The sequence below is a fragment of the Spea bombifrons genome, chromosome 2 (genome assembly GCF_027358695.1).
Source record: "Spea bombifrons isolate aSpeBom1 chromosome 2, aSpeBom1.2.pri, whole genome shotgun sequence".
NCBI classification, from domain to species: domain Eukaryota; kingdom Metazoa; phylum Chordata; class Amphibia; order Anura; family Pelobatidae; genus Spea; species Spea bombifrons.
The window spans coordinates 26,985,482-27,008,326 of NC_071088.1; the positions used below are offsets into that span (position 1 = coordinate 26,985,482).

General features: G+C 41.6%; 2 protein-coding genes across 2 annotated transcripts in view; both read left to right on the forward strand.

Moving 5' to 3' along the window:
- The window catches only part of HSF5 (heat shock transcription factor 5), a 24,364-nt gene extending 21,823 nt beyond the window's left edge, over window positions 1-2,541 (forward strand). Inside the window, exon 5 of the mRNA XM_053455868.1 lies at window positions 2,284-2,541. Within this exon, the coding sequence (XP_053311843.1) occupies window positions 2,284-2,541 (258 nt within the window). The remainder of the gene's footprint in view (window positions 1-2,283) is intronic.
- The window catches only part of RNF43 (ring finger protein 43), a 26,383-nt gene continuing 5,794 nt past the window's right edge, over window positions 2,257-22,845 (forward strand). The window contains exons 1-5 of the mRNA XM_053457263.1: window positions 2,257-3,187; window positions 20,582-20,704; window positions 21,801-21,875; window positions 22,410-22,541; window positions 22,711-22,812. Of these exons, the coding sequence (XP_053313238.1) occupies window positions 2,957-3,187; window positions 20,582-20,704; window positions 21,801-21,875; window positions 22,410-22,541; window positions 22,711-22,812 (663 nt within the window). The 5' untranslated portion in view covers window positions 2,257-2,956. The remainder of the gene's footprint in view (window positions 3,188-20,581; window positions 20,705-21,800; window positions 21,876-22,409; window positions 22,542-22,710; window positions 22,813-22,845) is intronic.

Below are 22,845 nucleotides of genomic sequence, written 5' to 3' on the forward strand. Positions count from 1 at the left end.
TCCACAGGGCAGCACTGTACAATGGCACATTTGAAATGTATTTCTGTTCTAGAAAAATGGCTCGATAACATCATTTCAGCAGAATAAACAGGAAACGTGAAATGGGCAGTAATGTCCATTTTTTCCCATGCCCCCTACATCCCTACGGTGCCAGAATTGTAGTCTTTAGCTCTTTGCCAACTTTCTATGTCAGCAAAGAGATAAGAGATGGAAAAGGTACGTTTTCCTACATCCTTACTGCGCGGGTCATATGGGTAACAAAATTGCTTCAGTACACATAACAAAAGTAGACATTGGAATTTAGACAAAAATGTACACTTTATTGTCAATTCCATCATCAAAAGGAATTTAAATATTCTAGGGAACTTCTTTCTAATATCTTCATACCTATTATACCCAAGTCAAAGGGTCTGTAGACTAGTGTACTTATTATATGACGCCACTGACTGTATCTCCCCCTTTATTATACTGTAAATGGTAAAGTGCTTAGTAAATCTGTTGGTGCTCGGTAAAGAAAAATATAAGCGCCAAGTAAATCTGGTGGTGCTCGGTAAAGAAAAATATAACCGCTAAGTAAATCTGTTGGTGCTCGGTAAAGAAAAATATAAATGTCAAGTAAATCTGTTGGTGCTCGGTAAAGAAAAATATAAGCGCCAAGTAAATCTGTTGGTGCTCGGTAAGGAAAAATATAACCGCTAAGTAAATCTGTTGGTGCTCGGTAAAGAAAAATATAACCGCCAAGTAAATCTGTTGGTGCTCGGTAAAGAAAAATATAACCGCCAAGTAAATCTGTTGGTGCTCGGTAAAGAAAAATATAAGCGCCAAGTAAATCTGTTGGTGCTCGGTACAGAAAACTATATAAGCGCCAAGTAAATCTGTTGGTGCTCGGTAAAGAAAAATATAACCGCCAAGTAAATCTGTTGGTGCTCGGTAAAGAAAAATATAACTGCCAAGTAAATCTGTTGGTGCCCGGTAAGGAAAAATATAACCGCCAAGTAAATCTGTTGGTGCTCGGTAAAGAAGAATATACATGCATAGATATTCTATAGGCATTTGAAGTTGAAAGGAGAGATCTGGTCACCCTGTTGCATGTGGAAAACATATCTTTATTTTTTTTTAACTTGCTCTAACAGCATTTTTGGGTCTTGTAAATAACTAGCGCAATTGTATGTCTATTCAGCCTTCAAGGGAGGGAGGGTGCCGAGCCTTTGGTGTTGTCTAATGAAAGTGCATAAACATCCATGCATTTGCATTTTAATAGGTCCTCGTTCTTTCAACACTAAACCCAGATGAAAGAGTTAATGATATTATCTGTCACCTTAGAAACCCTTTACAATTGGTAGCCCTAGTGCCCTATGGCTATAATGGTAACCTCTGTGACTGCCAGATGGGCTTGCAGTGCATTTGCACAGGAAATAATAGTAGTCCCCTCTGGCAACAAAGGTGTTAAACCTTTGAAGTAAAAGCGACGGACTGACCTCAGGTGACACCAAGAAAAGAAAACTACGTGGGGAGGGGTGGGAGTCGTCATGCCCAGCAATTGTACAGCGGGATCTAGTATACACGGACACGGCGGGACGTACAAAGAAATAATAAATACATGTACCGGGGTCTACTCCCTAAAGCGACAGCTGTGTTTCGCTCCTTGGGGTCTATTCACTAAATGGAGAGCTGTGTTTCCACTCCTTGGGGTCTATTCACTAAAGGGAGAGCTGTGTTTCACTCCTTGGGGTCTATTCACTAAAGGGAGAGCTGGCAGGACAGTCGAGTTTTAGCCAATTGGGTTCGTAACTCCAGTTAACTTGTGCTGCAGGGAGCACTTTTTTGGCCCTGTATTGTGTATAGTTAGATCACTGAGCCTTCTATCTCCTCCCCCATTAAGTAATACATTATACAGGGTCTGCTCAGCCCTTCACGCTGGAGAAACCTGCCAGCGTTGGCCCTTCATAATGTATAGTGAAGTTCGTGAGCTGGGACCAACAGCTCTCCCTTTAGTGAATAAGCCCCAGTGTCTGCTGCTGCTGCTGGCTGTGTGAAAGCCACATGCAGAGATCAAACAGGGGCAGCGGGCAGGGGTAGCTGCCATCTGTCGGCCAGGCTGCAGAGGGAGTCTGGGAGCCAGCAGGGCCGCATTCTCCGATGTGAGAGGAGGGGGGAGGGGATTTGCCTGCAGCTGCTCCACCCTCACTTTGTGTCAGCAGGTAGAGGCGCAGCAAGTCCCAGGGGAAGGAGGGCTCAGTGTCCGGGGAACAGTCAGTACCGACACTACGGCTAATCCCGCAGGAACTTTCACAAAGACTTCCGACGCGCTCGGTCTGCGGGGGATCCTGTCCTGCGTTCCCACGGCAGCTGGCGGAGGAGGAGGGCAGCCCTCACCCGGGTATCCCACTTGTGTTTGCCGTGTGCTGGATGGGAGAGAAGCCACAAGGGCCTGCGGTGTGGATCACGGGGAGGGATTGGCTGAGCAGCCTGGCTACACCCGGCCTCATGTACCTGTGCATGTTCAGCAGCACCCATAGGAGCCCCGCCGCCTCGCATTAACCTCCCTGCGTGGGAGAGTGCCATCCACGCGAGGCGTGCCTTCCTTACACCCGGCTGCTGTCCGGGGCACTTGGCTGAGAGGGCAGGGAGCGCAGCGAGGCTCCGAACCCAGCCGCGAGTGCGGGGCTTCCGCTGGTCCACCTTAGGATGGAGGGCTGCGAGGTTTTCCCCGAGCCGCCCTGGCACTAGGAGGGAACCCGATGAATGGGAAGGGGCGCTGAGTGAATTGCGACTCCCCAGCGGCAGCATCTACACAGTGCAGAGGAGTCAGGGGACAATCCCGAGAGATCAGAGGCCCTGCTGTCATGGGAGGGGGTGCCTGCGGTCCCCTGCCCTGGGGGTAGGGCAGTGCTGGCACGCAGGGGCTTTCAGGGACTAGCAGGCTGCGCTATGGGTGCCTGCTGCTGGCTGCAGTATGAGTAGAGCCCGGCTGCAGCTGGTATCCCTCTGGCTGCTGCTCATGGTGACTCTGCGGGCGAGGCTGGCCCACTCAGCTATGGACGACTCGGAGCGAGAAGGGAACCCGAAGGCGCTCATCAGGGTGATTCCTCTAAAGATGGACAATGGAGGCCACGGAAACCTCACCCTGGAGGGGGTGTTCGCCAGGGTGGCTGACGTTAACCCTGCCGAGGGCAGACTGCTCCAGGTGAGTGCGTACACCTGCATGGGACCTGTGCCACCCGTGCCTCACCTGTGGGGGGCGGGCACCAGCTGGCACGAGGGGGGGGCTCTGGGTGGTCTGTCCTGCTGCCAGATATTATGGTTCAGAAGAATGTGAATTTTGGTTAATATTTTAACACCAAAGACATTTTAATCCACCTTTCAATTATTTTAATTACTTTAAATAAATTTTAATCATTTTAACCTGGGGTTTGGCAGCCGTGCCCAGGACGGGGCTGTTTGTGAGGGGCTAGTTAAGGTGAAATCGCAGGTGTTATCAGTCACAGGGCACAAGTGGCCTAAGAAGTGCTTGTCATTTGGGTTCCCCGTCTTTTAACCCTTTGTGTGCCCGAGGAATGCGCCGTCAACTTTCGCTTAACCCTTTCTGACCTCCTAGTGGCTTAGGTGAAGGTAAATTACCCAAAGCGAGGCATATTTTTAATTTCTACTCCTTTGCTTTGGAGTCGAAGCAATCATTAACGGCGCTGGTCGAGTAATGTCCTGTGTGAAACTGCTTGTAGAGTTATAGCCAGCGATCGTTTCCCGCAGCGCTTTTTTCCAAAGATAATCAAATACGCTGGATTCTGTCGACCGGATCTTTTGAATCTTGCAGGAATTTCTACCTTAAGCCCAAAACACGTTTGAAAAAACACATTACATGTGGCTGTGTTACATGTTGTTTTAATAATTGATACTTGATGTGCGAATTATTACATTCTTGCCATTGCTTAAATAATACCTATATATTATATATATAATATATATATATATTAGTATACATTGTGTCTATACATTATATACGTCCTTATAGGATTTAAGGATATCTCTAATGCTTTAAGTGAAGCTACATTCCCATAGACTATTGAGAAATAACGAGGCTTTTAGGCTGTGGTATGATAAATAATGCTGTTTTTTGGTAACTTCATACAAGATGTGTACTCTATATGGGGGGAGGGGGGATAATCTCTCTCGCTACAGGTGCGGACAGTATACTTGTGTAAAATTTCGTTTTGGGCCCCTTATCCGATTGCCCATTGCAAACTCCCAAACCTCTATAGGCGGCATACGTATATAAACTGCTGCTGCCGCCGTTCATTCTGCACCATAATCACCGTTTTATACTTAACCCCTCCGGGTTCTCTGATGACGTCAAAGCCCATAATGCTCAGCCAACCGTCTGCACACCTATACCTTATACTGTAAGGCTGGCGGGACGTTTGATGATTTCGGGCGCTAGATTTTTATGCCGGAGTGGCTGAATGATTGAGTGAGCGTGTGGTGCTTTTGGCCCGTGGTCCACCGGGCATTTTTCCAAGCGAGCCAGATGGCCAGTCCTTTAATCTTACTGAGCAGCACGGGGGTCGTGGTGCTGCAAGACGCCGGAACCCCACTAACGGTACATTATAACGGGTTGAATCCAGCATTGGGGACAGCCTCATGGACTAGGATATAATGTAAGCTTATTGATGCTACGTCGGTGATTGCAGGACGTTGCTGCGATGTCAAAGTCACGCTCTGGTAGATGGGTTGGCGCTAACATCAGGTATGAAGAATTCTGTTTGCTTCATGAAGTATGAAGCGCGTGGTTGGCGTATCAGCCGCAGGAGAGCGTTTATGAAATGTCTGCCGCTAATCACTTGTGAATTAAGTGCTCTTTAAACTAAGAATCTTTCTAAGAAGTTTCTAAGAATTTCCAAAGAGGTGTGAAGCACCTGGCGCCTGCTAAATGCTGTGAGGGGTTTGCAGGAGCCCTGGCTAGACTTCTGTAACGTGGCTGAAACGTTGACGTTCGTTAAAGATAGTGCAGGAGAGTTCTCGCTCTCATAAAATGTGTTAAGGAGGGCTATTTCTGGTAAATTTTTTGAGCACGAAGGGCTAAGATGGCCCAGCGGGTAAGGAGACTTTCAATAAATTGTGCTTATTTAACTATACATAATGCAGGGCCAACCATAGGTTTCCTTACAGACTGAGATGGACCACATCTAGAGTGTTGAACTGGTTTTTTGGTTTTCTTCTGTAAGAGCCCTACGGAACCTATAATATATATTATATATATTTCACCTTTTTAAATGCAATATATAGCTTTGTCATTTTATTTTTTGTGTAGCCCAGGTGCCTATAGTTCCTGTCATAAAGCTCGTAGCCCAGCGTTTTTTTGACTTTGCCACACACGTAGTGAAACAATATGGCCTATTTTTGGGGCAAACCTTATTGCTGAGGCGTTTGTGCTGTTGTTTGACTTTCTGGAAACCCTTTTCCGCGGTATGTTTTCAGGCCGCGGTATGTTTTCAGGCCGCGGCATGTTCCATGTGTGGCAAAGGGGGAGAGTTCAGGAAAGCAGATGTGGGGGATGACTCTGGAAGCGGGTGTCGATGGGACTCTTAAGGCTCTAGGCCCTCTTTTGAGGTCTGTTCTCACATCAGTATGTTAAGCCGTCGTGAACCTAAAATCCATTCAAAGCTTTAGCGCTTAAGAAGGGACTAAAGCTGGATTTTAAAGTACAATGGCTATTTTTCTTATTTATTTGAAAGAAGAAAAAAATAATTTATTGGGGAAAACCTAATTTGTGATTTGGAATTTTTCCATTTTTTTATCACGACATTTTGTTCAATGTTCCTAAACCATCTTGAAAAACAACCCAACATCAACGTGATGCATCCTCTCCTCCGCCGGTTATTTTTTTTCTTTTGTTGTCTCCGTGCTGGCAAATGGGTTTTAACATTCTTCAAACCACAGCTCAGACGTTATGACATCAACTGAGATTAGAATCTAAAAGAAAAAACCCCAAACATACGCTGTAATGGCAGTTGCGGTTGAGTTGCGTTGAGATAAACATTTTAACCTCGCCATGCTAGCAGTGCTTTATGTATGGCTGGCCATGTTGAGGGTTCTATCGCCATAGCAATCAATAAAATACTTAAACCGATTGGTCCATTCAATAGCCAATTACAGTCGATCCATGCTCCAGAATGGCTTTTTATACGTAACCTCCATTGTTCCTCCGACTAGAAGGGGATAGTTGGCCGTATGGATGTCATAACTCTGATTTGATGACCTTTTTGTCTTGCTATGGATCAGCGCCTAGGGGTAAAAAAAAAAAAAAGTCTCAAAGTATCCATGTCTTTTATGTGTTGTCATGCTAAAAGCTCCTTAGAATGGAGCGTTTGGTTACCACAACCTTTTATTAGTAGACATTTTCTCTTTCAACTTCAAACATTAAACGTAAACTATGCCTTCATAATAGATTTCCCAAGTGTGTATCCATAGAGATCAGTCTAAGGAGCCATCGCTATCACTACCTTACTCTGGTGCATATATATATATTATTAAATGAGTTGTTCCATAGACATGTCACTAGACTTTCATCTGTGCCCAATTTAGCATAATGAATTTTTGTTATCCTAATTGTTTTTTTGTTTTTTTTTGTAAATAGTGTATACACAAGAGATACACAACACGAGCATCTAGTGAAAACATTTCCAGAATGTTTATAAACCTTTGGAGGTTCATAAACTCTCTAGTATTAGTAACTCTGGGAACCTTGGCTTATTTTTTGATTTTTTATAAATGGTATATTTGCCAGAGCTGATAAGAAGAAACAGCACTCTGCGGACCCAGAGCAAAGCTTCCTTAGGGGACCTTGGTAACGGGAAATAAAATTAGCGTCGTTAGAGCGCTATATAAAGTGATGGCGCCGGAAAATACGCAGTGTCCAACCACAGTTTGACAGATCTTAGGAAAATAAAGTTATGTTCCCTTTTTGAGTTTGTGTTACCGATACTAACGATATTTTAAAGATTAAGATCAGATGGGCAACAAGTCCTTTCTGCATGCATGCTTGGAGGAAGTAGTCCGCGTTTCCTTGGGCCATTTGGGATATCATTGTAGGGAGGTATAAGCTAGGGTCTGTCCATGTAAACCTAAGGGCTAAGGTGCAGACTTCGAGGCATTGGACGCTTATAAACCACTAGCCATCCTACAATATACCCTATGAAAATTCTAGGGATCCTGATGTGTGGTCGTAGTGTGTGACTCCATGTCCTTGGACGGGTGGGAGAGGACGGTAATATGGTGTCCTGTTAGCGGCCCAGTTAAGTCTCTAATATTTAAGGTTCCCTGAAGAAGGCATTCTTGGCATGGGCTTCATGTGACACACATTAAGAAAAAAATTCTGAGATTTTCCCCTTTTGTTGAACATGACGTGGCTTGGGGAATGCGCTATAAATCACCCTGCAAACAGATTTTCTAACCAACCATTCCCTCTATTCTCAGTCATTATCTCCTGGGTAGAATATTGAATCCACACCACTTTTAATCAAATTCTTGGACAAAACCACTGAAAATGATTGTGGTATGACCCTTCCAGCGACAGAATCTTACTGAAAGCCTAGCTGAGCAATATGATGCTTGGCTCTGTTTAGTCGTCTTGCGGTACGTCGTCTGTGAGTCCACGTAGTTAAATGTCTGTAGCGAGAGCCATAGTGCATACTGGTTAATCTATACAGCGGTTCATACAGTTTTACAACCAATAATAGTAATTACCAAGGTTGTGATAGAATTTTTTTTTTTCCTCAAGGATTTGAAAGTGCGTAAGCAGCTGGCACCCTTCTTTAAAGGAACAGCATTATTACATCTGTTAGAATTACTGCGCTAGCTTGTTTTTGTTTAAAGGGATGTGATGGAGAAGAATCACATTACGCTCCCTAAAATAAATGTTTTTTATTCTGTTATAGTTAGGATTGTATAATGTTAAATCCAAATAATTCTAAACATTCTTATATATTAGAACTGTATATTTTTTTTCAAATATGCTTATATTGGAACAATATCTTGTTTAAATATTGCTACAGAATATTATGTTAACATTAATGTTTACGGTAAAACAGTGTTTACAAGAAATGAGATCATACTTTGTTTTGATTAGGTATGATGAAGTAAGAATTACCTTGGGGGGGCTAAATATAATTTTCCCTGTTTAATAAATACTATTTATACAAGAGGACAGTGGGGCAATTGTTAGATTACAATTTATTGAAGGAATGATGGATTGTAGTGTACTAATAATGGCCCAGTTTGATTTTTTTTATACATAGTCTACAACAGGATCAAGTTTGTGACCGTTTGATACGTGCATTTGGAACCACTTCTCGCCAAAATGAGACGCAAATACATAAAGAAAAAGAATATAAGAAAACATACAGTGTAATATGGTTAGGACACGGATCAATATATGACAATATGCAGATGGGCTCACAAAAATATTTAATTCAGATAAAACATCCAGCCAAACGATTCTAGAAGAGAAATAAAACCAATGGTGCGGTATTCTCATTCATAGATACTGGCACAGTATATACATGTGTAGAATCACACAAAGGTCAGCAAGAGCCCAGATCAAAGAAATTCCAAAACATTGACAATAACAGATTATTGTATCAGAGAAACGGCCCTGCTCTTCCAAGTTTCGAAGAACCACTTGTTTTTCTCCCTAGCTTAGCTTCTGAAAAGTCAGTGGGGGCTCAACTGACAGGTGGTGTGAATGCCGGAAGCTGGACATACCATTTAAAGGAAACTGACTTAGATCTGTAGAATACAGACCTTTACTGGATGTAACAGTTTACATGCCCTTTGGTTTGTGTTTTGAAATGGTATCCTTCTGAGCCAAGACAAGCTACTGCCTTGACTTTCAGGGGGTCTAATTAACGGCACGATGCTGTGTAAACATCGCGACATCTAGCAAACGTATAGAGATTTTACAGGGAGGTCTCTCTGCCGTGGACTCAACTAGTATGTTGGCGTATTTTTGGATGTAGAGAGATGGCCCTGCTGGACCTTTACTAGATGCTCATTTTAAATGAAAGTGTTCCATTAATGGAAATCTACCTGGATTATCCAACATTGTGGTCCACCGGACAACTATTCGGTTATTGTATTTAAATCCCAGTATGACTGAGAAGGCTTAGGTTCCAATGGGTTATATCATCAATGTATCCAGCGTTCCACATTATAAAACATGGGCATGGCTGATACACAAGATACTCTGCCTACTCTCACCAACTACACAGCGTGCAATGGTGCCTAAATGTAAATATGTTGGCTATTGTAAAGCTTTCCCTAACTTTATACTTCACTCCAGTAGAAACAGCGGAAATGTAACCGTGCAGGTACAGAAGGGGGTTGGGGCCATGCTCGCTAGAGCATACAGTCTAGAACATGTATGCACATGCATGCAGATTAACTGGGGCACTGGTACACATGTACACATGATTCTTCCTAGCCCAGCAGTGCTGTGCTTCCAAATTTCCATTTCTAGGATTGTTATTCTAACCTAAGTATAAGGGCATACATACTTTGGCATCAAAGAGTACAACACGTTGTGGAGTGTGTGTGGGTGAATGAATGAAGACGGTTATTTATGCGGACCCTAGCCATACGCAATGCTCACATTTTCATTCTGGTTCTAAAACTTATCTTATAACACTTCTATGTAGTAATCGTTCTAATTGAAGGTAGCAAACCCATCTAATACTCAAATTCCATCTTTCTTTGAACGTGTGCTTTCGATGTTGGGGGAATAGAGCACTGTGCATGAGTTCAATTTGCAGTCTTTGGGGCTTGCAAAATAATGGGAGCTCGTTAGATGTAAAAACCATGCAGCTTTAATGGTTTGCTGTGATTTAATGTACCAATTAGCACTGTCTTATTAGAGGGCAATAAATGAGCACTCTCGCTGTGTTCTATGCACACAAGTGTTGCTGTTCCTTTTTCATCTGGTTTGTCGGTAGTAAATGCCAGCGACGGGAAGAGATTGCTGTAGCCTGTAGTGTGTTTGGGTAGAGCCACAAGCCATGCCGCTAAATCACTCGTCACCGCAAAATGCCCCGGAGGAGCAGCCCAAACAACTTAATATCGTTCTTTCTATAGCTTTTTCTAACAATTTTCCTAAAGCTAAAATGTCATCACACCCGCAATGCCAAACTTCATAAAATATTTTAATTATTGTTCTAATACAAAGTCTAATTAAATATACCGTATTCATAGCATCGTCTGACATAATTCTCAGAAACAACTTGCCCAGCGTGATTACCAACTTGCCTATTTGTTATACATGGAAGAGCACTGCCTGTATTGTGCTAATGCCTTCTCCTCTACATACGTTACACGTACCGCTTATTAACAATCGTTTCAAGCCCGTACACGCAAATTGTGTGACCCAGAGGTTCAGGACAATCTCGTTACGTGTTCATGAAAAGACTTTACATTCAACCTTTGCTTCTGCAATAAAGAACGTCGTTTTGTAGATGTCTGGGACAGCACCGTTTGTTTGCGTGCTTGTCTTGTAAATAACCATAAACGCCGTGCCATGGATCTATACAGCAGCAGTGCCTGAATATTGATCCCAACGGTTTTGATTTCAACTGCGAACCCCCCCCCCTTCAAAGGTGTTGGCCTGCTGGAACTAAACATTCATTTCATTTAACCCTTAAAATTATCGACATGCAAACTGATGAAATACAATTCGACAGCAATAAGATTCACATTTTTAACGCGGTACCAGAGGGAAGTTTTCTTCAAAGGGGGAGAGATGTTAGAACACGAAGTCATCATTTCAAACTAGAGTGTCAGAGGCTTAGATGTATTGTAAGGTAGACTTTAAAGAGGTGGTGGTAGATAACGGGATCAGCCTCCCTGCAGTAGTGGTAGCGGCTAACATAATATGGGAATTTAAACTTTAATGGGATAGGAGTGTGGCTAGGACATAAGGAGAAAAGAGGGCCCTGTTCTAGAGAGCTTACAATCTATTGGCTTTTTAGTGTGTTAAGCAAGTAAAACAAAACCAATGTATTCCTTTAATCTGAAAAACACATAAACCTTTAGAATGTTCTTACCAGTCTTCTTCTGTTTCACACGGCAAAAATTATAAGTGTGGCAAATTACAAGAGTTCTTTCGGGGAAGATTTGGGCATTACTAACAATAAATGCTGCATTTAGTTCCAAAAGTGTTTAAATTAAACAGAATAGGTGGAACAACACCTTTAATTTTTAAAGGGCTGAGAATGTGTGATCAGAAAGGACAAATAGCAGTTTAGTGGTGTTCCTATCAGGCACCTTAATGTAATAATGTTCACCATAAAACATTTGAGTGGCGGGGTGTTGCTGTAGTACTTCGTGTTAATCAGAAGCCCTGCGGTGGTATCCGTCTGAGAAGACGACACGACAGGCCCGTACCAGCACTGTGTCTCACCGAAGGCCACAAAGGCTCTATTTAATCCACAAAGTACTTGCGGAGAGAGAAACATACTGCTGCTTTTTTATCCACGTCTTTTGTAAAGGATTTCAGATATCACTGCAATATTTAAGACGATGGCCAAAAAATGACGTGTTGATATTCCACCATCGCCAAGCCTACAGTCTGGCATGAAGGGGGTTGTGGTGGCGGCGGCGGCAAGCGGAATACATGGGATGTAGATGGCTGCTGTACAGTCCAGTTTTGTAGAAGATAGTGTTGGATACAGAACTAGGGTTAAAGGCGTTGGGTGCTACTTTGGGAAAAGGCTTGTAAGTTTATTAATATAAATCTGTAAACATTGTAAGCTTGCGAGCAGGGTCTCGCCACCTAATGTATCGGTTTGTCTTTAGTCTGTGAATTCTCGTCTTGAATATATGTATTGTAAGAAGCGTTGAGTAAACCCTTACAAAAAATTACTGCAGTTTTTCTGAAGTAATACTGCAGTTTTTTGGACATGAAAAAACTGCAATACTGCACTTTTACTGCAATATTACTGCACATTTACTGCAGTTTTACTGCATTTGTACTTCACTATACTGCACTTTTACTGCACTTTTTTTTAATTGCAAACCTGCAGTTGTACTTCAATTTACTGCAGCTTTATTGCATTTGTACTTCCGTACAAAAATAACTACAGTACAGTGAAGTACAAATGCAGTAAAAGTGCAGTATTGCAGTTTTTTCATGTCCAAAAAACTGCAGTATTACTTCAGAAAAACTGCAGTAATTTTTTCGTAAGGGAATTGTTGGCGCTATATAAATAAAAGATAATATAATCTTTACAGCACCCAAGGGAGGCTAGTAATACAGTTGTTTTGGTTATTATAACCTTGAAGGATATTAACTTAAGTGCAGTGATATCTTTAGAAGAGGAGTATTCCATTCATCTCTTCCGAAGAGATTTCTTCTCAACGCTTTTTTCAGTGTTTTTTTTTTTCTTTTTTTTTTTTTTCCCCTGTGCTTTTTTGGCAAAACCCTAGTAAATGAGATACAGCAAGAAGCTGCAAGGCAGTACATGACCTTTCTGCGCTTTATCGCCCTCCTGGTATAAAGAAGGGAAGGATAATATACTTCACAGGCACCGCTCAATTTGCCTTCAAAACACGCCCTGGGAAGAACTTTTTTTTATTTTTTTTTTTATTACTACTGGAACAAAAGAAATGGTTTTATAACCGTGCTACGTGCAGCTGCTGGCAGGAGTGATAAAAGGGAGTTTGTGGAATGGGGGGGGTAAAGGAGACTTCAGATAAATCTCAATCCACAGCAGGAGCCTGCAGAGCTTTATCCAATGAACTGTGTTCCAAGGTGAAGAAATACTGCTCTGTGTTAGAGAGCTCGGTGCTGGGCCATGGGAAGGCAAGTTAGGATATGCAAGCTGCATGGAATTTTCTGTGGATAGATATATCATATAGACAGCCTCCGTTAGTCTGTGTTGGGACACTGGAAGCATTGAAAGAATTTGACTCTGCTTTGAAGACTCGGCCCTCGGTCCTTGGTCTTGTCTTAGACTCATGATGGCCATATGCCTATATCGTGTATGTTAAAATTCCATTACTCTGTTAACTACTTCTGATGGGCGGCTGAGTTAAGTAAAACTCTTACATTATATCAAAGGCGTAACTAGAAACCATAGAGCCCCGGTGAGACGATTGCCCCTGGCCTCTCAACTTCACCAAGCAGCATGTCCCACAGTGGCACCTTTGCCTCCAAAGAGCCTGTGAGTGCCGTCCTAACCCCCAAAGAGCCTGCCTATGGCATATTTGCCTTGTGCTTGTCGGTACCCCCAAACAGCTTATCTTGCCTCTGCCATCATTGCCCAAAAACAGCTTGTCTGTGGCTTCTTTGCCTCTTGCCCCCCTCTCTGACATACACATGTAAACACAAATTTACACATGCTAGCACATACATACTCATTCTAACACGTACACACTCATTCTATCACACGTACTCTCTCACACTACTTATGTAGAGTTGTTGCATGGGTCGACCCGGGCCCCTTATAAGTGACAGGCCCATCAGTTGTGACCCTGTAGTTGCGCCACTGCATTACATCTAATCCTCTGACCCTCTGGTTTTGCGATTTTGAACACTAGGTCAGTAAAGGCACAATAATCACTTTTTCTCTCTTCTGGTAACTTTTATTACCTTGGATATTTTTCTAGCCTTGTATATGTAATAGATGTAATCTGTCTATATAAACATGGCTGGAAATTTCCACTGATCCTCCACTGACCGGGTACTCTTAAAGGGGAGCTGTCGTGGTTTTTATACAGCTACATTTTCAGTTAAAACTACCCATAATTTTTGCTTTTCCTGTCATGAAGTTATTACCCTTCTAATCACCCACCTTCAAAAGGCTTCTTGAACCACTCGGCAATTTAACAATAGGGGAAGAATAATATAATGGGGGGAGGGGGGATAATCATGCAGCTCTTGAGAACTGCTAGTTAAGATACTTTTCCGTGATATACAAAAAACGTGGGCGTTTAGCAATATACGAAAAGAAAACCATGAGAATGATACCCTTTTTCACCATTGGTGTACCTGCCTTATCAGTCTAGCTGAAGGTGTTAGATGTTGTACTCCACTAAAGCTTTTATAATTGCTTATCTGTTTTTTTTTTTAATTTATTATTATTGCTATTATAATTTTAATATTTATATGGCGGAGGGAATTCGATGGGGGGCAGGTCTTTGGCATGGCACAATCTCTGATCCCTGCATTCTAGCCAACTGACAATAGATCTAATGAGATGGTAGCAAGCAACCATATTAGACTGTCTTCTCCATGCAACAAACCCTGATATTCGTCAGGGAGAACATTTTATTTTCAGTGTTTGTGGATAGTTTGAGAAGCTGCTGATCAGTCACTGACCAAAAGAGAACAGCTTTACATCTTGTCATACTAGTACACAAGCTCTTTTCAGTGTCTCTCTAACATAAGGGATGAACTGGCCCCCAAAAAATCCATAGTCAGTGACGTGCCTGTCCAAAAGTCTGATTTAAATGTTAATTGAAGTCATTACCATATTACAAGCATGAAAATGCTTAGGATTGTTTTATGCAGTAGAAATTTGTGATCTTATAGGCAGGATTTACTCCACTTACATTACATACTATATACAATTAACATACCTGGGAACTCTCTGACTGACCCAGAGTCCAAGTGAAGCCCTCTGAGTATTTCTTCTTCCTAATGGAAGTTGTGCTTGACGACTGCCGATCTCATCATAGGGCACCTCAGCCCGATTGAAGTAGCCTATTCTCTGAAGTTACAAGGGTATGACCATTAAGGCTCCAGAAAAGGCTAAGCCAACAGGTAGCTAGCCATCTGCTGTAGAACCACTACTTCTGTGGAATTTTAAGGGGCAAAATGACAGCGCTTTTTGATTTAAGAGTTATAAGAGCTTTCTGTCTAGAAAATGTGTGAATGAAAGTTATCTAGAAAGACTCAATGACAAGATAAAAATAAATAAAGGTACCATTCTTTTTATGACCGTTTTAATCAAGCTTTGGTTTTCCCAGTTATTAGTTTTTACTGGGTTTGTTACAGAAGCCCTGCCGTGAGCCACTTCTACATCAGTGGTCTATTCAAGCAGCTGTCAAGCATGCTCATACCTTGCATGTACCACAATGCCAGCTATGCTAATGACTAAAGTACGTCTAAAGGTTCTGCGAAGAATGAAATTGTCCTTGAAATGTCAATAATAAATAGCTTTGTGAAAAGTCAAACTTCAAAGCCGCATTTTGGATGGATTCCATATATATGGTAATGCGAGATGCACCTGTTTAGAAGATGCTAAAAGCACTTGGTAAAAATGTAGCGAAGAAAATTCAGCGTTTATATTGTAAGAAAAGCAGCAATACCTGAAAAAAGTAAACTCGTATCAGATACGCTCAGCTTTGACAAGTTCATATCTTTATGCTAGGTCAAGACAATGGTTTATTATGATGCGACATCTCATGAACATTAAGCCATGTCCTAACGGCAGAGTTTGATGTGTTCCGTCTTATAGACCTAACCTTAAGCCCAGAAACATGGCATGTGTAACCAAGTGGAAGGAAAAATGTAATGGTGTAAAATAAGGAAATCTCGAATATGCCAGGTGAGGAAAAGGTTCAAACATCCTGGGTGTTTTTTCCCCGCGCCATTCCGCATTAGTGCCAATGTCAACACAATGTAGCTGTGTTTTGTTACGTTTAAGGCAGCTAATTAGGTGTTATACCAATTTACTGTACCCTTTATGGAAATTTTTTTTGAATCGCTGCAACATTTAGTTAAGAAGATGCCAATTATGATAGGTCTTTGCAAAGTGTAGCTACTTAGATTATTATTTTTTTTTAGTTTTGTCTTTTTGTTTTTGTTCAGTTGACGTTAGCCGTGAAGGGAATAATATTGGGAACATGGCTTAGGGAAAGGGCTGACTTTGCCCGTCAAACATAGTGAATAGCACAAGATGACGAGTTTTCATTGCTTACCCACAGTTACTAGAACCTATAGTGTCTGGGATTATTAGAAATAGAAATTTTTACACTACGTTCTGCCTACACTTTGTAATCTGAGTGAGGATTTATGCTTCTCTGGATCTGATATCGTCAAATCTGGGCCTCCAACTCCAATTATTATTATTATTTTTATTTTGTGTCACTAGATAGACTCTAGCTTCAAGCAGTTACACACGTCAAATCGAAATGATGCAAGATGCCTTATTACTTTTATCAGCAGGCGGGCCGCTATGAGGTTATGGCTGTATTGCTGTGATATGGCTCTTTAAGACATATCTATTTGTGGTTATCTTAATAAAGCAAGTGGTTTGCAGAGAACCAGTCTAGTGATCTTTGTGTGTTTGGATTTTTTTGTAGCGTGTAAGGTTTTTTAAGGTCTTGCTCATATTTTAGACCTAATCTTCCCTCCGTTTGGAAAGCCACAATGTGGCCGGCTGATCCCTTTACAGCCTTTGGCTGCAGATTCACTTGCAATAAGTTTAACTCTTAGAGTGCTTTAAGCACAATATATATAAATATGCGCCGCGCTCTGCGCACAGTGGGCTAATTTACAAAAGAAACATTGGTTATCTATGACTTTTTACAATGTGTAGAATTACATTTTGCCGTAAAAAATAAACAAAAAATAGAAATGTCAATCTTTATACCTCTATTTCTATTCTTCAGCCAACATATCCTTGAAATAATTAATGTTGCTAACCCCCCCTTTTGTCCTTCTATGGCGGGGGTTAGGGGGTGAAAGTCCTCGGCATAAAACTAAATGTGATCGGAATCCCCCACCCTTCCAGTTAACAGGATTAGTTGAAGCTAAGACAGCACAGCTTTCTTTTATTTTCCGCCTTTGCCCACCCTGCCTAGCGTGGCAATACATTTTTTTTAAAAGGTCCTCATAAAAGAGTTAAACGCAGGTTTTGGAAGAGCTGACATGGCGAGGATCCTCCCTGTGCTTTAGATCTGCGGCTGCCCATGATCCTCCTTTTATCAGTATGTTGGCTTCTGTGAGAATGTGCCACGGGTGTGTAAGAATTTGGGCTTCTGGCCAAGACACACAGTGCCTGTAATCGTTAACTCTGCTCTGCGTGGAGTTCAAACAGCACTAAAGGGGCCGACAGTTAATACAAGATGGAAAAGTAGAGGAGGTCGGTCAATGAGAGAGAGAAGGGCAGCTAAAATCTCAGTACTGTTTATTGCTTCTCTATATCACGGAGTCCCAGTTCCTCTGTGGTTTTTTGTTGTTTACTTGGTTTGATTATTCTTTGTTTGTTGGCGATTGTTTATCGTCTTTAATATGTTGCATTGCCTCGAGCGTCCTGGACATTCACCGTTCGTTTTATGTTCTTGTAGTTTATGTGAAGTGGCCTAGTTTTGTTAGCTAGGAGTCAGCTCAGGGCTCTGAAATCGGTAATTTGCATCTCTGACCCTTGCTTCTTCCAGAGGAAAACAAAGACAGCGTATGGATCAACAACAAAAATGAATGAGGTTGTAGCCTTCGCTCCAATCTCTAAGCTCAGACTGCTGTCTACTGATCGTTTTTTGTACATTTTACCCAAAGCACGATATCAAAATAGCGAGAAACCTCTAGCAATCTGGGTATTTTTAATGCAAACTCTCTTTAATAATATCTCTCGTCACTTATCACGGGAATAAATTGGCTCCGCTGCATGTGGGTTAAAGTGAAGGTGGCGTTTAATTAAAGTTACTACCTGCCCCGCAGGATTTCAGTGTGCGGCTCAGAGGTAACTTGAGGAGTGGGGTTAACTTTCTATAGCCAGACATTCTGACGTCTCCAAATAATTAACATTCCGCGTATTAACCCATGCTAAGTGAATATGCACCTTTTAACCCAACTGAATTCAATTTATTACAAAGCACAAGCCTTGGCAATTGATTTGGAGATATTTAGCAACTAAATGGAGAAGAACAATACAGACCTTAAACACAAAGTTAAGACATCTGTCATATTATACACACAAAATAAAGTTTCAATGCAAACATAGGTTTATTTAGCTTCTTGGGCTGTAAAATGTAAGATTTGGGAAAAGACAATGTTACTTTAATCCATTAAGAAGTATCCTCACGGTTAATGGAATAGGAAAAACATAGGTGGTCCATTTTATGTTTGTCAGGTGTCCAAAATAGGCATCAGAACAAACCTCCATTGCCGGGGCCGGTCAGAGAAGATCAGAGGATCTTGCCCATGTTCCCCACTGGACAGCAGGACAATGCCCAAAAATCAGGGCTGCCCACAAAAAAACGGGACTGTAGGGAAGCATATAAACGCATGATGGATGTTAAGTGAAATGCACTAAAGCGCAGGTTTTATATTGCTGTGGGTGGGTTTGATGTTTGTTTTTGGCACAGCGGTATATTAGCCTAAAGGAAATGCATTATCTAGATTTCATTCACTCGCGTTTACTTTAAAGTTTGCATGAAACAGAACAAAATTGGCATCTACATTAAACAGAATTACATCACACTGCGTTTTAATAAACTGGCTTGATTACGGCTTATTAAAATAATGACCCTGCGCGCCGTTGGCTGCACATAATCTCCCCGAGCACTTCTCGGGTAATCTTAATTAGGTAGCTGCCATTCTTTAATATAACCTTTCATGTCCACCTAGCATTTAGTGCTTCCTGAACCTCAGATAAACGCGCAACTGGATGTATCCCGTCGGCGTAAAAGCCTTTTCTGCTAGCATCTCCAGTTTTGTTTCTGGGTTAATTCTGCATTGAATGGTCCGGGACTGCCTTTATACATAGAGTTCCTCCTGCTCCAGTTTACATGCCCCCCCTGGCATTCCAATGGGCAAATAGGGACTTTTACTTTGGGGTTATGGGACTTTTTATAAAGTTTAAAAGGATACCTCCATTCGCAGTACCCATCTTTACAGCCCCTCCAGCATCTGCATCCTACTGGTTATGGTGGCACGTTTCTAATTGGTTGCAAGTTGGCCTGTATATAGAGATCTGATTGAGGTCTTCGCTGCAAACCCGCGAATCTCGCATGTTGGGATTTTCTCTGGCACAGCGAGTCCACCATCTTTACACTACAAAGTGAGGCAACCCAGAGGCTCAGCAGGACAGTGCCACAAAATTTGGACTGCCTGTCTTAAAATGGGATTGTTGGAAGGTATTAGTTTAGCACATACTCTGTGGCGCCTCGTGCAACGTGATGAGATGTCGCTGGTGTTAGAACAAGTACCTGACAAAAAAAATATTATGCTATTGCATTTTTATTTGAAAAGTTTTAGCGCTTCATTTTCTTTCACTCCAGCGGCTCTGCAGTTCATGGTTGGTTGCTGCTCTGTCTTAATTCAAAGGTTACATTAAGCAACGTTAAACTAACCTTTCAGAGACCTCTGCACATGCCCGTTAGGTTACTGAGACTTTACATTTTAAACTGCAACATTATTTTCCTTCATTTCTATGCGAATATTTGAAGCGTGCAGAAACATAATTTAGCAAACATGTTACAGAAAAATCTCTAAATTTCTTGCAATGACATATTCAAATAAAAGCTTTAAAAAATAAGTAATTTAGAGAACGGCAGAGGGCGTGGGCAAACCTAGTCGTATCAGTTAACAAACATCTTAAGATGGTGTGTGTGTGATATATTTTGTTTTTCTCATTGACTGCTAGTTTCATTTAAGTATATATTACCGTGCAGGTGTGGGAAAAAATGCTTTCAAAAATACATGTTAATAGTTCATTTTTATCATTTTACAAAAGTGTGTGAACAGAAGGAAAATATAAATTAACTCTATTTGTTGTGACCACCCTTTGCCTTCAAAACAGCATCGATTCATCTAGGCACACTTGCAGACCATTTTTTAAGGAACTCTGAATGGAGCTTGTTCCAAACATCTTGAAGAACTATCGCCAGTTCTGTGGATTTAGGCAGCCTCCGTTTCTTCTCCCTCTTCATGTTGAAATCAGGTCTTTGTGGAGGCCATTCCAGAACTCCTTGTTCTTTATGCCGAAGATGGTTCTTAATGACTTTGGCTGAAAGTTTGGGATCGTTATCATGCTGCGGAATAAACTTGGGACCAATCAGATGCCTCCCTGATACTATTCCATGGTGGATAAGTGTCTGCCTGTACTTCTCAGCATTTCAGAGACCATTTTTGGGTTTCAACCTACATAGTACATTGATTATTAGCACCTGTTTAATCATACCCCTACCTATAGGTCTACTTACTACAAGTGTATCTAGAAGAATCGATGCTGTTTTGAAGGCAAAGGGTGATTCCACCAAACATTGATTTGATTGATGTTGTGTTCACGCACATAGCGTTTTGCTGAATGATAAAAATTAACTATTTATTTATTTTACACCTGCCTAAAACTTTTGCACTTTTTGCATTACTGTGTATGTATATGGGTGTAAGGTTGGGGATTTGGTAGATTTAGTGAATTCATTAATACAATGCAGTCGTGTGAACTCATGTGGCTAGCAAGGCCTGCCATGCATTTTTATGCAAATGTGTATATAGTAAACCTTGTTGGTAAACAGCATTGCTAAACCACTGAAAAGCCATTTCTCTAAAACGGCAAATTAATATTTTTTCCCCTTCACCTTGCAGTTTCACCCGTTGTCTTTATGTAACACCAGCGAGGATGATCAAGCAAAACCTGGTTTCATCTCAATTGTCAAACTGGAAGCACCGGATCGTGACCCCCAACCATGCTTATCCCTGGCCAATAAGGTAAAATCAGGCCCAGCAGTGCCGCTAATTACCTAATGGAATTACTATAAACAAACGAGTGGCTTTAATTAGATTTGCCATTTTTCCCACTCTTTGTTGTGTCTGAGCATGTGCCAAAACCTACAAAAAAAAAAAGAAAAACACACGGATCTGTGTCTGGATGAGACAGCCGTGCAAGAGAAACACAAATTGGCTTGTTTCTTTCAGCTTGTAAAATATACCCAACCCTTATATGCTAATTGTCTGCTCTGCGATATTATTGTCTTTGTTCTTGGCTCTCTGTGACTTTAGGGGATGCTCTCCATGTTGCTTTAATCTCACAGCTGGCAGCTGACCTCTGACCTTGCACCTGAAGCATTGGAATGTGATGGAGGGGTGGCAGTGGAAGCCATCTGTTTCCCCTTCTGTCAGCTGTGCGTCTGTCGCCTATAAATATTAATATATGTAAAGTGTAACGCATGTAAATATTACAGTGGGAGGTTCTCGGCCTTACCTCCCACGTTACCTTTCATCTTATACAGTGAATGTATTGAGTGCATATTTGATAACATGATCGACTTCATAGAAGGCGTTCAAAAACTCTTCTGTGTTACTTACGCCGTTGCCTTGTACGGTTTTAGAACGACCTTCTTTGTCTTCTCTGAAAGCCTCTTTGGCGTCTTCCCTTTTACCAAAGCTCATGTAGTCCAACTGACCAACCAGGCTTCCTCTAAGAGGACACGGCATTTTATCTTGTAAATATAGACAATGATTATGAAAACAAAGATAACAGAACTCCTGTATTTAATACATTTTATGTGGAACGTTGTTGATTGAGCTGAAGATTCTCTGAAGATTCTGTTCCTCTATTGAGGAGTAGCCGTGCCAATTTAAATGACCTTTTTGATTCAGAGAAATGAATACTTGGGTGAAATAGGTGACTTGGTTGCTGCCAAAGAAATGCAAAAAAACATTTTTATAATAAGTTATAGACAAAAGTCTAAAATGTAAGCAATTGCTGTTTGGGATTTCCATATAAAATGTCGTGATGTTTGTACCCTCATAGTGTTGATTGTTGCTTTAATGTGTGTTTTTTTTTTTGTTTGTTTGTTTTTAGGCTCGATTGGCAGGGGAGAGAGGTGCTCGTGCGATACTGTTTGATATTAGTAATGATCAGGAAGCAGCGAATCGGGTATTAATATCCAGAATTCTTCTAACCAAATAATACACAGTTCTAGAACGTTTCCAGATAAAGGAATTTAGTTTTCCGAATAGTATTGTCCAATGAGACCCAATATATTTCCTGAAAACATACTTGCTCAAGCATTATTGCTTGACTGAAATACAATTATTCTTTTTTCTGCCCTTTGGTAATGTATAAATAAATTTAGAAGCATTATTTTTTTCATGTTTTGCTGAAAAAAACCCTTTCCCCACTAAATGTGCCCATCTTGGTTTCTTTAGCGCCAAAGTCTCCAAAGTGAGGATTGCATGGATTTTCAAGCGTTTGAAAGCACTATACATTGTCCCCATGTTGTCTTGTGTGACTTGTGTGAAAATGAATCCTTAACCTAGCTTAATGTATTTGTGTTCTTAGATTTTACGTGAGATTATTATTGGTATCACTACAAGCGTTCCCTCTTTAATCGATAGAGATTGCTCTGACCTTATTGGTATGGTATGGTAGGCAGACATATTAAATCAGAGTTCCTTCTCTCCATTCCAGTTAAAGCAGCCAGCTGGCTTGAATCAACCTGTTGTACTGATCTGGGGACCAGACGCAGAGAGGCTGATGGATGTGGTGAACAAAAACAGGGAGGCACTTGTGAAGATTGAGGTGCAGGAGCAGCCCAAGTGGGTGAGGCAGGGTTTGCATCTTGTACTTCTGCTGGAGGGAGCGGGGAGCTGTGGGTCCAGCGTGTAAATGCAATGTCTGCCACCGGGCAGTGATTATGCTAGACATTTCTGTTTAGCTTCCGTCATTTGAGACCGAAAACTGATGCCCTTCTTTCCTTTCTCCTATACAGCCAGATCAAGACATCTGGATTCTGCTGACCATGGTGGGCACGGTGTCGATCATCGTCTTGTGTTCAGTGATACGACTGCGCTGCAAACCGAGCCCCCCACAGGTAGCAGTCACCTGTTGAAAATGTATTTGTCAC